This window comes from Aquarana catesbeiana, linkage group LG04 (genome assembly GCF_042186555.1).
Source record: "Aquarana catesbeiana isolate 2022-GZ linkage group LG04, ASM4218655v1, whole genome shotgun sequence".
Lineage (NCBI taxonomy): Eukaryota > Metazoa > Chordata > Amphibia > Anura > Ranidae > Aquarana > Aquarana catesbeiana.
In genome coordinates, this window is record NC_133327.1 from 15,138,214 (window position 1) to 15,155,713 (window position 17,500).

The 17,500-nt window shown below is 45.9% G+C and overlaps 1 protein-coding gene across 1 annotated transcript in view; it reads right to left on the bottom strand.

Moving 5' to 3' along the window:
- Positions 1-17,500, bottom strand: part of ELP3 (elongator acetyltransferase complex subunit 3) — a 159,478-nt gene that overhangs the window by 33,120 nt on the left and 108,858 nt on the right. The window contains exon 11 of the mRNA XM_073624860.1: positions 1,371-1,461. Coding sequence (XP_073480961.1) covers positions 1,371-1,461 — 91 coding nt within the window. The remainder of the gene's footprint in view (positions 1-1,370; positions 1,462-17,500) is intronic.

The following is a 17,500-nucleotide window of genomic DNA, read 5'->3' on the forward strand; positions in this document are numbered from 1 at the left end:
GTAAGACCTCGATTGTCTCTCCTGCTGTCCACCAAAACGAATCAAGCACAGATCATGCTTATTCGCTTCTCCAACCACCGTAGCCCATAAATGACCGCTCTAAACGCAGCTGCGACTACATGCTCCTGCTAATTACATGCTAATGAACTTCCAGGTTCATTGGTCACAAAGGAGATTGCGGAACAGATGTTCCTCGAGCTCCTCCTACTTAGCATCCTGAACACATTTCCCGCTGCACCGGGCTTCCTGGAGAAACGGAAGAGACCAGGAACCTCCACAGGCTGTTGGAGAGGCAGCCCTGCACAGTGCATTAACCACTTCCATACCGGGCCTATTCTGGCAATCCTCTCCTACATGTAAAAATCATAATTTTTTTTTTGCTAGAAAATTACTCAGAACCCCCAAACATAAATATATATATTTAGCAGACACTCTAGGAAATAAAATGGCGGTCGTTGCAACTTTTTATCTCGTACAGTATTTGCACAACAATTTTTCAAACGCATTTTTTTTTTTGTAAAAAAAAAAAAAAAAAAAAAATGGAGAGGAGGAGGAGGAGCATACAATGCATTAAGATAAAAAACCTTCTACCTTTACAACCCCTTTAATGACTTGGAGAGGATCTGCAAAGAGGAGTGGGACAAAATGCCTCCTGAGATGTGTGTAAACCTGGTGGCCAACTACAAGAAACGTCTGACCTCTGCGATTGCCAACAAGGGTTTTGCCACTAAGTACCAAGTCATATTTTGCGAAGGGGTCAAATAATTATTTCACTCATTAACATGCAAATCAATTTATATATTTTGGAAATGCATTTTTCTGGATTGTATTGTTGTTATTCTGTCTCTCACTGGTAAAATATACCTACCATTAAACTTATAGACTGATAATTTATGTCAGTGTGCAAACATACAAAATTAGCAGGGAATCAAATACTTTTTTTTCCCCTCACTGTATGTCCTAACACAGGTTAAAAAAGCAAGTAAAGGGCCACATCCGGCCCCTGGGCCGCAGTTTGGAGACCACTGTCCTAACACATTAATGGCATTCTGGAGCGTCTGTTGTGCCTGGAATGGCAAGACTTCACGCATGGTGCTCCCCACCTACCTCCCAAATCTTCACACGCTTGACAAACCCCACTCTGAGGACACTCCACAGGTCAACCCACCACAGATCGACCCACCACCGACTACGTCAAATGCTACCTCACATGTACACTCATACCTGAAGACTCAACAGGGGTCCTAATCCTTCTACATTCCATCCAGGACTCTCTGTCCAACCAAAGTTTTGGCTATAGATTCACTTTATCGACAGTGACAGTCTCCCATATAAGTCCCTTCAGATAACTAAGTGAATGTTGTACGTACCTCTGTACCAAGATCTTTCATCCGTGCTAGGGCCAGCTCTCGAAGATTTCCATGCTCTACCCCAGAGCTGACCAGTGGCATGGGAATATCTCTAAGCAAAAGAAAATGAAATGGCTGTTAACTTTGGAGACCACTGAACTAGACTGTAACCTGGGTTTATGCTTTTTTTTTTTTTCATATGATCAGTTTAATTGAAAAAGCTGGTGTTGCGTTTCCTTTAATACTGTCCAGACAAAATGTAATGTTCAGACTACTGACACAAATTTTACCCAAGTTCTGATCACGAAAACTGCCAGGTCAAGGCTCAGTTGGGTAAATGAATACAGAATAAGGTGAGGCTCACAATTGCACCAGTAAAACAGCAAAGAATTTCAATATCTAAATGTGTCGATAGGTAAAGTATTAAAAACTTTTAAAGCTCCTTCCTATCCAGGCCATTTTTTTTGTGCTGTGACAGTTTGACTGATAAGTACTCTGTCACACAACGCTGCACCCAAATCATTTCTAAAACATTTTTATTTGCGACAGATAGAGCTTACTTTTGGTGGAATGTGCTAACCACCAAATTGAAAAAAAAAAATAAAAAATGCCAGAACAGTACAAAACTCCCATAATGACCATATGATGGATACTCATTCTGGCGCGGTGTATTGTGGTGTATGCTGGTAACACAGGCTATCACGATGCAGCGGGTCCGGAGGGTGGTCAAGATATCTGGAGTTAGTTGACCCTCATGTTTCGTGAAAAGGTGAACTTACCCTTTAGGACATCCCCATAAATAATCTCATAACATTAGTGGCCAGTTTAATGTTTGTAGTCATTCCTCGGATCGGAGATCCTCCAGTCTCCGTATTCATTTTGTTGCCCTTCCGTGGACTCTCCCCAATTCCAACACATCCTTTCTGAGGATTGGTGACAAGAACTGGACGACATGCTCCAGATGTGGTCACAGCGGACTTTTGTAAAGTGGTAGAATTTACTCTTGAGTAAATACCCTTTTTAATGCATGCTAATTGTCTGCTGGTCTTGCTTGCTGCAGGTTGGCATTGCATGCTATTTCTGAGTCTGATCTACTAGGACCCCAGATCCTTTTCCCTCAGGAGGTTTTCATCTTAGCGAGTAACTTGCATTCCTATTTTTAGTTTCCAATAGCTACGTTTTTGAACACTGAACCTCATCTGACATATAGCTGCCCACCCGTCTATTCTAAGAAGATTGCTCCCTGTTATTTGACACAGTTGGCTAAAGAGAGATCACTGTGACACAGTTGGCCAGAGAGGGATCACTGACGCAGTTGGCCAGAGAGGGATCACTGACGCAGGTGGCCAGAGAGGGGATCACGCTGACCCAGGTGGCCAGAGATGGATCACGCTGAGCCAGGTGGCCAGAGATGGATCACGCTGAGCCAGGTGGCCAGAGATGGATCACGCTGAGCCAGGTGGCCAGAGATGGATCACGCTGAGCCAGGTGGCCAGAGATGGATCACGCTGAGCCAGGTGGCCAGAGATGGATCACGCTGAGCCAGGTGGCCAGAGATGGATCACGCTGAGCCAGGTGGCCAGAGATGGATCACGCTGAGCCAGGTGGCCAGAGATGGATCACGCTGAGCCAGGTGGCCAGAGATGGATCACGCTGAGCCAGGTGGCCAGAGATGGATCACGCTGAGCCAGGTGGCCAGAGATGGATCACGCTGAGCCAGGTGGCCAGAGATGGATCACGCTGAGCCAGGTGGCCAGAGATGGATCACGCTGAGCCAGGTGGCCAGAGATGGATCACGCTGAGCCAGGTGGCCAGAGATGGATCACGCTGAGCCAGGTGGCCAGAGATGGATCACGCTGAGCCAGGTGGCCAGAGATGGATCACGCTGACCCAGGTGGCCAGAGATGGATCACGCTGAGCCAGGTGGCCAGAGATGGATCACGCTGAGCCAGGTGGCCAGAGATGGATCACGCTGAGCCAGGTGGCCAGAGATGGATCACGCTGACCCAGGTGGCCAGAGATGGATCACGCTGACCCAGGTGGCCAGAGATGGATCACGCTGAGCCAGGTGGCCAGAGATGGATCACGCTGAGCCAGGTGGCCAGAGATGGATCACGCTGAGCCAGGTGGCCAGAGATGGATCACGCTGAGCCAGGTGGCCAGAGATGGATCACGCTGAGCCAGGTGGCCAGAGATGGATCACGCTGAGCCAGGTGGCCAGAGATGGATCACGCTGAGCCAGGTGGCCAGAGATGGATCACGCTGAGCCAGGTGGCCAGAGATGGATCACGCTGAGCCAGGTGGCCAGAGATGGATCACGCTGAGCCAGGTGGCCAGAGATGGATCACGCTGAGCCAGGTGGCCAGAGATGGATCACGCTGAGCCAGGTGGCCAGAGATGGATCACGCTGACCCAGGTGGCCAGAGATGGATCACGCTGACCCAGGTGGCCAGAGATGGATCACGCTGACCCAGGTGGCCAGAGATGGATCACGCTGACCCAGGTGGCCAGAGATGGATCACGCTGACCCAGGTGGCCAGAGATGGATCACGCTGACCCAGGTGGCCAGAGATGGATCACTTTGACACAGTTGGCCAGAGATGGATCACTTTGACACAGTTGGCCAGAGATGGATCACTTTGACACAGTTGGCCAGAGATGGATCACTTTGACACAGTTGGCCAGAGATGGATCACTTTGACACAAAAAAAAAAAACAAAGAGCACCCAGTACTAGTGTCTGGGTAAGGGGTTACTAAAGCAAAGCTATCTAATAATCAATCATTAATTGACGGAGTTGCCGGAGGTTGGGTAATTCACTTTATTTGGATAGTTAAAAAACATTAAACGTTAGGCAACACACTTAATTAAAATGTTAGTAAGTTAAACGCAGTAGGACCAAAAAAGGCCCTATTACTGCGATAATGGTTTAATGATAAACCTGACACTACAAACAAAAAAACGCACTAAACAAAACAAAAACAATACATACAACGAATGACAACGCCCGGGCGCCGTAAGGATTTTGCTGGTAGCCGGCTGGTAACAAGTAAGCAATTAATGTAACCCGTTAGGTATCTATTATTATGATACTAGTGTTCGCAATTGGCCAAAAAATACCAGTCAGCAGCGAGAAAAATCCTTTTAAGGATGGGTGGGAATAGTGGTGGGGGAACAGGATGAGTGGTTATTAGGTACTACCAGCTTCACGGGAAGTGCTAAGCACTGGAATTACAAAGCTGTGGATAAAAATTAAAAGGTAGTAGTAGTCCACATATGGTGATCAAATCCTGGGGATGTTGATGAGAGGCTTATTGTAAAAGAAGCGGTAAAGGAGTGGTTGGCCTTTGAGCAGTTTAGGTAAAAGTCATTAATATTGACATAGTGGGTATAGAATATTCTCAAAATATGTAAAGATATGAAATCTACCAGACTTGGCTCAGGTGAATGAAGGTATTAAACTTTACCATTTGTTGCATCAGTTGTCCTCTAAGATCCACTCAGGATTGTTCGTTCACAAGTACTGTCCACCTGGTGAGAAGGAGAGCTGGTAAAGAGATGTGGCTCCGATACAGACAGCATCAGCTGGAGGGACAGCGGGATCGTGAATTGTAAAGCCGCGGTCACTACCTCCTAGTCAGATCGCTGTTAAGGTAGCCACCTACTGATGAAAGTCCACCGGCTCCTAGTATTCCTCCTGGGGGCTTGAGTCCATCGCCAGTTGGTAGGAGAAATCAGATAAACGCGGATGCCGGGTTAGCATCAGAGGGATGGGCTGGTCGGAGCAGTCAGCTGTCAGCAGCTACCTGACGCTTCGTCTCATCTCCTGATCTCACATACACTCACTCTGCCCGGCGCCCGCGGCGTGTCGGCGTTGATGACGTCAACGCGTTTCGCTATGCCGATAGCGTAGCTTCTTCTCGGACGACTGCAGGGCTGGTGAGGACGCTCCTCTTGTATCGTCGGCTGCGATCAATCACCGCCCTGTTGCTAAGGTTTTGACACAAGTGAATCTCAATCACATTTGTGTGTTGCTGTCAGGAGAATTTCATATGTTGTTTGTTTGGGGGATAATAAATGGAATAAACTGTAAGAGTAAGAGTTTTTTTCTAATTTTGATGGTTCATTGAAACAACTTTATATTTCAAATAGTTACAAGTAACTAACCTAATATGATATCATAAAAGGAAGGAGAACAAGAGGAGAAGGGGAACACAACAAAAAACGGACATACTAATGAGACTAGAATTAGGTTAATGATGCCGCATATTAAATGAGAAGGGATAGTAAATACTAGTACTAGTGTAGGGCTTCCTAAGTGTTAGCAGGTGACTATACTTTGGTATTTGCGGCCATGTCAGTGTTTTGTTCGTGTGTAGTGTTGATACACTTACATGGATGGGGTGATAGCACCAAATATAATGCAGAATTGTTGTTTAGGTGGGTAGGAAGGGCTGAAAGTTTAGTTCAGTGTTTAGCCCTGCCGGAACTAGCGACTTTAGGCGGTATACCCACCATTTTTCTTTTTGAAGTAATATGCGATCGAAATCGCCACGTCTAGGAGGTAATTTCAGGGCATAAATGCCTTTTACCGTCATCCCACGCGAATTGCTCCCGTGGAATTTAGCAAAGTGCTTTGCCAAGGGTTTCTCAGGAATTTTTGTTTTGTCATTAATTTCTCGCAGATGTTCCCCAATGCGAATTTTTAGTTGTCTTTTTGTTTTTCCAATGTAAATTTTAGGGCATGGGCATGTAATCATGTAGATTAGTCGTGATGTAGAACAATTGATTAGATCATGAATTTTGAATGATCCCTTTCCATACGCATCAGTAAAGGTGGAAGTTCTGTGTACATAGGGGCAAATTTGGCACCTATTACACGGATACATACCAGTAGTTCGTGGATAGTCGGACAGCCATGAATTTTCAGGTTTTCGCGTAAACTCTGACTGTATCAGCATGTCCCCTAGATTTTTGGCCCGTCGGGCAACCATCTGGGGAGAGGTACCAACTGTGAATTTGTGAGCAAACCCCAGTGTTTCTCTAGAATGGACCAAAAACAGACGACCCAGTTAGATTAATTACCACCTTCGGCTCTCAATGGAATGACATTCGGTCCATTCTAGAGAAACACTGGGGTTTGCTCACAAATTCACAGTTGGTACCTCTCCCCAGATGGTTGCCCGACGGGCCAAAAATCTAGGGGACATGCTGATACAGTCAGAGTTTACGCGAAAACCTGAAAATTCATGGCTGTCCGACTATCCACGAACTACTGGTATGTATCCGTGTAATAGGTGCCAAATTTGCCCCTATGTACACAGAACTTCCACCTTTACTGATGCGTATGGAAAGGGATCATTCAAAATTCATGATCTAATCAATTGTTCTACATCACGACTAATCTACATGATTACATGCCCATGCCCTAAAATTTACATTGGAAAAACAAAAAGACAACTAAAAATTCGCATTGGGGAACATCTGCGAGAAATTAATGACAAAACAAAAATTCCTGAGAAACCCTTGGCAAAGCACTTTGCTAAATTCCACGGGAGCAATTCGCGTGGGATGACGGTAAAAGGCATTTATGCCCTGAAATTACCTCCTAGACGTGGCGATTTCGATCGCATATTACTTCAAAAAGAAAAATGGTGGGTATACCGCCTAAAGTCGCTAGTTCCGGCAGGGCTAAACACTGAACTAAACTTTCAGCCCTTCCTACCCACCTAAACAACAATTCTGCATTATATTTGGTGCTATCACCCCATCCATGTAAGTGTATCAACACTACACACGAACAAAACACTGACATGACCGCAAATACCAAAGTATAGTCACCTGCTAACACTTAGGAAGCCCTACACTAGTACTAGTATTTACTATCCCTTCTCATTTAATATGCGGCATCATTAACCTAATTCTAGTCTCATTAGTATGTCCGTTTTTTGTTGTGTTCCCCTTCTCCTCTTGTTCTCCTTCCTTTTATGATATCATATTAGGTTAGTTACTTGTAACTATTTGAAATATAAAGTTGTTTCAATGAACCATCAAAATTAGAAAAAAACTCTTACTCTTACAGTTTATTCCATTTATTATCCCCCAAACAAACAACATATGAAATTCTCCTGACAGCAACACACAAATGTGATTGAGATTCACTTGTGTCAAAACCTTAGCAACAGGGCGGTGATTGATCGCAGCCGACGATACAAGAGGAGCGTCCTCACCAGCCCTGCAGTCGTCCGAGAAGAAGCTACGCTATCGGCATAGCGAAACGCGTTGACGTCATCAACGCCGACACGCCGCGGGCGCCGGGCAGAGTGAGTGTATGTGAGATCAGGAGATGAGACGAAGCGTCAGGTAGCTGCTGACAGCTGACTGCTCCGACCAGCCCATCCCTCTGATGCTAACCCGGCATCCGCGTTTATCTGATTTCTCCTACCAACTGGCGATGGACTCAAGCCCCCAGGAGGAATACTAGGAGCCGGTGGACTTTCATCAGTAGGTGGCTACCTTAACAGCGATCTGACTAGGAGGTAGTGACCGCGGCTTTACAATTCACGATCCCGCTGTCCCTCCAGCTGATGCTGTCTGTATCGGAGCCACATCTCTTTACCAGCTCTCCTTCTCACCAGGTGGACAGTACTTGTGAACGAACAATCCTGAGTGGATCTTAGAGGACAACTGATGCAACAAATGGTAAAGTTTAATACCTTCATTCACCTGAGCCAAGTCTGGTAGATTTCATATCTTTACATATTTTGAGAATATTCTATACCCACTATGTCAATATTAATGACTTTTACCTAAACTGCTCAAAGGCCAACCACTCCTTTACCGCTTCTTTTACAATAAGCCTCTCATCAACATCCCCAGGATTTGATCACCATATGTGGACTACTACTACCTTTTAATTTTTATCCACAGCTTTGTAATTCCAGTGCTTAGCACTTCCCGTGAAGCTGGTAGTACCTAATAACCACTCATCCTGTTCCCCCACCACTATTCCCACCCATCCTTAAAAGGATTTTTCTCGCTGCTGACTGGTATTTTTTGGCCAATTGCGAACACTAGTATCATAATAATAGATACCTAACGGGTTACATTAATTGCTTACTTGTTACCAGCCGGCTACCAGCAAAATCCTTACGGCGCCCGGGCGTTGTCATTCGTTGTATGTATTGTTTTTGTTTTGTTTAGTGCGTTTTTTTGTTTGTAGTGTCAGGTTTATCATTAAACCATTATCGCAGTAATAGGGCCTTTTTTGGTCCTACTGCGTTTAACTTACTAACATTTTAATTAAGTGTGTTGCCTAACGTTTAATGTTTTTTAACTATCCAAATAAAGTGAATTACCCAACCTCCGGCAACTCCGTCAATTAATGATTGATTATTAGATAGCTTTGCTTTAGTAACCCCTTACCCAGACACTAGTACTGGGTGCTCTTTGTTTTTTTTTTTTCGCATCATTATGGTTACAGCATCAGTTTATTATGAACTTTGTGGTCACCCAAATTTGACCACTCCTTAATGCTCCTTGTTCCTTTTCCCTTTACCCTTCCCCTGGTTCAACTCACTTTGACACAGTTGGCCAGAGATGGATCACTTTGACACAGTTGGCCAGAGATGGATCACTTTGACACAGTTGGCCAGAGATGGATCACTGACGCAGGTGGCCAGAGATGGATCACTGACGCAGGTGGCCAGAGATGGATCACTGACGCAGGTGGCCAGAGATGGATCACTGACGCAGGTGGCCAGAGAGGGATAGCTTTTACAAAGTTGACCAGAGATGGATTACTTTGACACAGTTGACCAGAAAACACAGCTGGCCAGAGATGGATCACTGACGCAGTTGGCCAGAGATGGATCACTGACGCAGTTGGCCAGAGATGGATCACTGACGCAGTTGGCCAGAGATGGATCACTGACGCAGTTGGCCAGAGATGGATCACTGACGCAGTTGGCCAGAGATGGATCACTGACGCAGTTGGCCAGAGATGGATCACTGACGCAGTTGGCCAGAGATGGATCACTGACGCAGTTGGCCAGAGATGGATCACTGACGCAGTTGGCCAGAGATGGATCACTGACGTAGCTGGCCAGAGAGGGATCGCTTTTACAAAGTTGACCAGAGATGGATCGCTTTTACAAAGTTGACCAGAGATGGATTACTTTTACACAGTTGGCTAGAGATGAATCACTGACACAGCTGGGCAAAGAGGGATCACTTTACACAGTCGGCCTGATAAGGATCACATTGATGAAGCTAGCCAGAGAAGAATCACTTTAACAAAGTTTGTCAGAGAGGGATCACTTTAAAACAGTCAGCCTGATAAAGATCACTTTGACGCAGCTGGCCAGCATGAATATGTATCGCTAGAACCCCTGTTTTTATGCAAAATTTTGACAGAAATGTGTAAGAGCGCATAGCAGTATGCAGAGGGTTAATTCAGATTTTTTTTTTTTTTATTTAATTTTTTTTAAGGACAGATTTACTGCTTATGCCAAGACAATGCACACCTTCGATGGATAACAAAAAAAATGGATCACTTTAAGCACTCCATCCATTAGGATGCAGACCCGTCTGTATCCTCTTGTCTTTCAAGTAGCAGAGATACTTGAGGGAGACACTTGTATGGTAATGCTCCTCTGAACACTTTGAACATCTGGGCACTACAATGGGCTCTGAGAACACTAATGGAAGGAGAGCACAACTCTGAAATGGAGAGGATGGCTCCTAATTAGAGGCTTTTGTTACTACTTGTCACTCACATCTCAAACAAGGCACAAAGTTTAAATTGAGACACACTGTGGGTGAGAATGAAAGTTTAATGAGAAAGCCTACTAATGAACGATGTAGAAGGTGACTCACAGAAGTGCCCTAACATTTAATAGTGGTCAAGGGCTGCCATTCTGTGCCCTTAACCATTGATCGCAGATTAGCCATTGTCTGGGAACCAGTTAGGTGACAAGGGCCAGATTCTACAAATGGCTGTTTGGAGCAGTGGTTGTCAACTTAGAGTAAGATATAGGTCACATGTCAAACAAAGCCCATGGGCTGAATTCAGCCCACCAGGCCTTGGCATGTGGCCCTCGCACCCAGTTTTGCAGCTGGAACGTGGCAGAACTCTATTCTGACACTTTCGGCTCTCACCCTCCACTCCAGCTTCCCACTGTCACTTGTAAATACAGAAGCCTTCTGTGATTACAAGGGACAGCTTTGCTCTGAGCGTCTCCCGGATCTAACAGATTACTGCACGCTCTCAAGACAGGGACAGATTTTCCGAATGTGTGAGAGAGAACGATCTCCCTGCAGAGCTGCCTACATAGGGAGGTACTAGAGTCGGGCCAGGCACCTCTGAACTCTTTATGTAATGCACTCCTGAGCCCTGCACTCTGTATGCAGTGCACCCCTGAACTCTGTAAATAGAGCACTCCTGAACCTAGCGCGTAGTGCACACTTGGACCCTGCAATCTGCATGTAGCACACCCCTTAACTCTGCATGTAGAGTCCCGACACTTTGTATGTAGTGTAATCCTGAACGCTGCACTTTGTACGTAACGCACTCCTGAATCCTGCACTCTTGTACGTAGCACACGCCCGAACCCTGCACTCTTGTACGTAGCGCACGCCCGAACTCTGCACTCTTGTACGTAGAGCACGCCTGAACCCTGCACTCTTGTACGTAGCGCACGCCTGAACCCTGCACTCTTGTACGTAGCGCACGCCTGAACCCTGCACTCCTGTACGTAGCGCACGCCTGAACCCTGCACTCCTGTACGTAGCGCACGCCTGAACCCTGCACTCCTGTACGTAGCGCACGCCTGAACCCTGCACTCTTGTACGTAGCGCACGCCTGAACCCTGCACTCTTGTACGTAGCGCACGCCTGAACCCTGCACTCTTGTACGTAGCGCACGCCTGAACCCTGCACTCTTGTACGTAGCGCACGCCTGAACCCTGCACTCTTGTACGTAGCGCACGCCTGAACCCTGCACTCTTGTACGTAGCGCACGCCTGAACCCTGCACTCTTGTACGTAGCGCACGCCTGAACCCTGCACTCTTGTACGTAGCGCACGCCTGAACCCTGCACTCTTGTACGTAGCGCACGCCTGAACCCTGCACTCTTGTACGTAGCGCACGCCTGAACCCTGCACTCTTGTACGTAGCGCACGCCTGAACCCTGCACTCTTGTACGTAGCGCACGCCTGAACCCTGCACTCTTGTACGTAGCGCACGCCTGAACCCTGCACTCTTGTACGTAGCGCACGCCTGAACCCTGCACTCTTGTACGTAGCGCACGCCTGAACCCTGCACTCTTGTACGTAGCGCACGCCTGAACCCTGCACTCTTGTACGTAGCGCACGCCTGAACCCTGCACTCTTGTAGGTAGTGCACGCCTGAACCCTGCACACTTGTACATAGCGCACGCCTGAACCCTGCACACTTGTACGTAGCGCACGCCTGAACCCTGCACACTTGTACGTAGCGCACACCTGAACCCTGTACGCTTGTACGTAGCGCACACCTGAACCCTGCACTCAGGTACGTAGCGCATGCCTGATCCCTGCACTCTTGTACGTAGCGCATGCCTGAACTCTGCACTCTGTACGTAGCGCACGCCTGAACCCAGCACCCTGTACGTAACACACGCCTGAACCCTGCACATAATGTAATCTTGAACTCTGCACGTAATTCACTCCTGAACTCTGCACCCTGGATGTAGCACACTCCTGAACCCTAAACTCTGTACTCTGTACATAGCGCACTCCTTAAATCTGCACTCTTGAACCCTGTACACAGTGCACCCCAGATACAACCGTCCCTTTGAGGGCAACCTTACTGCTGATGCGGCCTGCAATGAAATAGAGTTTGACACCTCTGGTGTGGCCCCTATCACCACCAAGGAGCCCCACATGTTATTCATATGCAATGCTACAGGTGACTGTCAACGACTATGAACATACTAGAGGAAACTGTCAGATCACTGCTATTAGTATCCCTTAACAAATCAAACCTACCACTACTGACTGCTGGGGTCCAAGGGCCAAATAACAAGCACCAAATCCATGGGCCCCAGGAAATTGCAGACCTTGTATACAGGCTCCTCCCATTCCCTATGTTCCGTATTTAGATAGAACGTAAGGGAAAACCGTTAATATGTAACTGTTGAAGTCAGTGTCCTTTAGTTTCAAATACTTAGTGCTACGTGTTCCTCCTCTTATCATTATCAACTAGGAGCCCCAGGTAGAATATTTAACCACTTGAGGACTTTGAATGTAAGAGAAACGACTTTAAAAAAAATAAAAATATGGAGGACATATCTCTTACGTCCAACTCCTCTCCCCCATACACTTGCTTGGTTTGCAGGACATAGGACGAGCCCCTGTCTGGCGTCTGGTACCTGGTCTTCTCAGAGGGGAGCAGCACACATTTTTCTGTCAATGTTTCTCTACTGTTCAAGTGCAATCTTGGTTCCCATGTAGCGCACATGTAGAGAATAATGGGAAGTGGAGCTACTGGTGTCACCTAATCTGAAAGCCAGTTACAGTGGATATCTCATCACGTCTGGAATGTAATACACCCCAGCCTTACAGTATACTTCTCATTACAAGCCAACATACCTAGTTCCCCCAAGGACAGGGCATTCGTTATTAGTGCGACCAACAGGTCATATTACACAGAATCCATTTACTCCTTTATGTCTTTCCCTCCTATAGCGATTCTCAGTCTAAAAGGAAACTAAAATGGCTTGGGGGTGGGGGGTCAATCTTTTTTATGATTTTAAAACTGATGTTTTATATCTATTTTTAATGCACACGTATAGATTTTTGTAAAGGACTAAGGATTAAGGCTGACCTCCAGGAAAAGCAAAATATTTTTGCAAAAATTGCAGAGCCATTTGTGCTGTGAATCTGCATTCGTTGTGAAAGGATGCCAGCAAAATCGATTGTTATTAGGCCGTTTTTTCCTTCACATCGAATGTTCTTTATTCATAACACGGTGGACCAGGGAATTACTGCATTATGGTCACTAGATGGAGCTGGTGAGCATAGGAAAAAAATTACTTACGATCATCAAACCCATCTGGTTTTACTGATTCATGCTATTCTTATGAATGAAGAACGTTAGACCTGGAGAAAAAAATGGCCTAATAACATACCCTGTCCCCCATCTCTTCTTCACCTGTCACTTTATCTTTATTATCACCTCTTCACTTTCCATTATACTGTTCAACACTTCTTTCTTTTCACACTTTTTATCTTGTTGTCCCACATCTTCTTTCATCTATTTCCAAGTCATCTTTCACGTCATTGCCATATCCTATTCTTCCCCTCTCCTTTTTCATCTTTTGCACTTTTCAATCTTTTTCATTTTTATTCTTCACCTTCTTGTCTTCATTCTATCACACTCTTTATGGCTTTCATATCACAAATACCCTTTATATGCCAATTACCCTTAGCGACAATATATAACAAACTCCCTTGGTGGAGGAGTCCGACCATCCCACATAAATTTATATCTAAAAACCTAATAGTAATACTACATATATCATTTATTTTACAAAAGTTTTATTGTCATACAAACCAACAGTACAGGTTTGCAATAGAGTATTATAGCATATAATATACTACATATATCATTTATATACTCTTCGCACTTATACTCTGGAATTCTGCCACAGGTGTTGGCCCTGCCAGGCCTGGTGGGCCTCGGGAGCATCAACGTGCGACTCCTTGTAAGCCGCACCGAGTGGGGTGCCGTCTCACCTCGGGGCATTTTTTTGGTCTACCAACGCACGGGATTATCTGACAGCATCTATGGGAATTTGGGCTGGGAGGTCCCCTCCGTATGAACTTAGGTAAATATATGAGATGGCCATTATTGCGTTTATATGATCGGTTATGCATTTTTTCCCATTTGATATGCTAAATGCAGTCTCTTTGCAGCAAATGTATCCTCTGAAGAAGACCCTAACGAAACGGGTCGAAACGCGTCAGTTCTGTCATATATTAGACATGTTTGCTATGTAATTTCATGTACATCTGTATGTTGTAATATTTGCACCCTTTGGGTATACCCCTTTGCCGAGCTCATATTTTAACCTTCGTGGTAAATTTTGTATAATACATTTTTTATCAACCCAATATTTCTCTCGAATCACTTGTTACTCATTTATTTTGCTGCTAAAAAACCCCCTTGGGGGAACTTTCCCATATTATATTATTCGGAGTGTGCAGCAACTTTATCTTTCGGTATATGTATCTTTCCCATGTTAGCCTAATAGCATTTGTTTTTTTTTTTTTGCTCCCATTTGCATAGAACCAACATACAAGGATGAAGGATTAAAGCTGACCTCCAGTAAAAGCAAATGTTGTTGCAAAAAATTCCAGACCTATTCATCCTGTGAATCTGCAATGTACATTCATTTTGTGAGTATGCCAGTAATATTGAATGATTTTAGGCTATTTTTTTCTTCAGGTTGAATGTTCTTGCATAAATTGCCCAATCTCTTGAGTCAAGATATCAAAATCTTGGTTAAGAACCTTAAAGTGGTGTTCCGGTCGAAATTATACTTTTTAAATAAAAAAATACTCCTATAATACACAAGCTTAATGTATTCTAGTAAAGTTAGTCTGTAAACTAAGGTCTGTTTTGTTAGTTTATAGCAGTAGTTTGTTATTTTATAAACTTGCAGCAGGCCGTGGCCATCTTAAGTGTGGGCATCTGAAGCCAGACTGTATTTCTTCCTGGATCTCATCCTTGCAGATCTCGCACATGCTCAGTGCAGCACAAGCAGTGTAATAGGTTTCAGGTCAGGTTTCCAACGGCAGTGTCAGAGGAAGTTGCCGCCCCTTCCCAGAAGGCATTGCAAATAGGAAATGATGCGATGGGCCGCGGCCAGAGAGGAGGAAGTGAAAAATGAATACAGCAGATATACAGTAGGTGCTGAGAAAAAATTTTTTAAAATATCCAATTCGTTTACAGTGCGCAGTTTAGTGAGGGATACTGAAGAGTTGTAAAAGTGGGTGGAACTCCACTTTAATAATTGAATTCTTCACCTATGGTCACGTGATCTTTACCTTCCTCTCTTCCTGGGTGGTGAGCATAAATTTTCTGGAGCCGACATCATGGTTGGAACTGACACACTACAACAATAGCAGTGCACAGAATAACAACCCTCCACTATCGGAGTTTGTGCGCATGTGCACTGGAGAAAGCACCAACGCTAAAAGAAGGAGGGGAGGGGGTTGGTCCTCACTCTCAGACCTTGAGCACCAAAGGAAACCCCCACAATGATGGTAGTAGGAGGGAAGGACCTGTAGGGGCTCTCCACTGTCAGAGCTTTTGCGCATGCGAGCTAGAGGAAGTTCCGACAATGCTGAAAGCAGGATGGAAAGAGCTGCAGCGGTTGGCCCTTATTAGCACTTGATAAAGCACCAATAATGATAAAAGCAAGCGGAGGAGAGCTGCCTCACTTTGAAGTCTGTGCACTGAAGAAAGTGCCAAAAATACTAAAAATAGGAAGGGAGGAGCTGCAGGGGTTGGCCCTCACTGTTGGATCTGGTGCGCACATGTGCCAGAGGAAGCACCGACAATCTTGGAAGCAGGCGGCAGGGAGCTGTAGGTGGTGTCCATTGTCAGAGCTTTTGCACATGTGTGCTGGAGGAAGTGCATACAATGCTGAAAGCAGGAGAGGAGCTGCAGGGTTTGGCCCTCACAGAGATTGTGTTCTAGAGGATGCACTGACAATATTAAAGGCAGGAGGGAAGGAGCTGCTGGGGCTCTCTACTGTCAGAGTTTTTCACGCATGTGTCCTGCAAAAAAGTGCAGACAATGCTAAAAGTAGGAGGTGAGGAGCTGCAGGGCTTGGCCTTCGCTACTGAAATCTGTGTGCCGAAGAAAGTGCCAAGAATGCCTAAAGTAGGAAAAGAGGAGCTGCAGGGCTTGGCCCCCCGCTGTTGGAGCACATGTGGATGGAGAAAGCCCTGACAATACTAAAAGCAAGTGGGGAGAAGCTACAGGGGTTGATCCTGACTGTTGGAGCTTGGGCACATATGTGTCAGAGAAAACACTGACAATGCTGAAATGAATTGGAGTTGGTGCACTGGAGAAAAGTGCTAAGAATGCTGAAAGTAGTAAAATATGAGATGCAGGGGTTGGCCCTCACTGTTGGAGCACATGTGCTGGAGGAAGAGCCAACAATACTGATAAAAGGAGGGGAGGAGTTACAGGGGTTGGCCCTCACTGTTGGAGCACATGTGCTGGAGGAAGAGCCAACAATACTGATAGGAGGGGAGGAGTTGCAGGGGTGGACCCTCACTGTTGGAGCACATGTGCTGGAGGAAGAGCCAACAATGCACCTTGGAGGAAGCGCCGACAATGAGGAGAAAAAGCTCTGTAGGGGGTGATCCTCCACTGTCAAAGCTTGTTCACCTAAGGAAATACCAACAATACTGAAACCAGGAGGAAAGGAGCTTGCAGGGGTTGGCCCTCACTGTTGGAGCTTGTGCTCCAGAGGAAGCAATGACAGAGTTGAATGCAGGAGGGAAGGAGCTGTAGAAGATCTTCACTCTCAGAGCATGTGTGCTGAAGGATGTGTCAAAAAAAATTGCAAGCAAATGGGAAGGAAATGCAGGGGTCTGCCCTCTCTGTGGGGGCTTGTGATCCAGAAGAAGCCCCGACAATGCTGAAAGCAGGAAGAAAAGAGCTATAGGGGCTAGCTCACACTGTTGGAGCATGTGTGCATGTGTGTGGAAGGAAGCACCGATAATGCTCGAAGCAGTTGTTAAGGAGCTATGGGTGTTGGCCCTCACTATTGGAGCTTGTGCACCAGAGGAAGCACCAAGAATGCTGAAAGCAGGAGGAAGGGGGCGCTTACTATCGGAGTTTGTGCTCTGGAGAAAGCGATACTGAAAGTAGGAAGGGGGAAGCAGCAAATGTTGGCCCTCACTAATGAGGCATGTGTACCAGAGGAATACTGGAAGCACATGAGGGGGTGCTGTAGAGGTTGGTCCTCTTTGTTGGATCTTATGCACATGCGCTTTGGAGGAAATACCAACATTTCTGAAAGCAGGAGGGGTGGAGCTGTCAGGACTGGCCTTCAACATCGGAGCTTATGCACATGTGCGCCCAAGAAAGTGC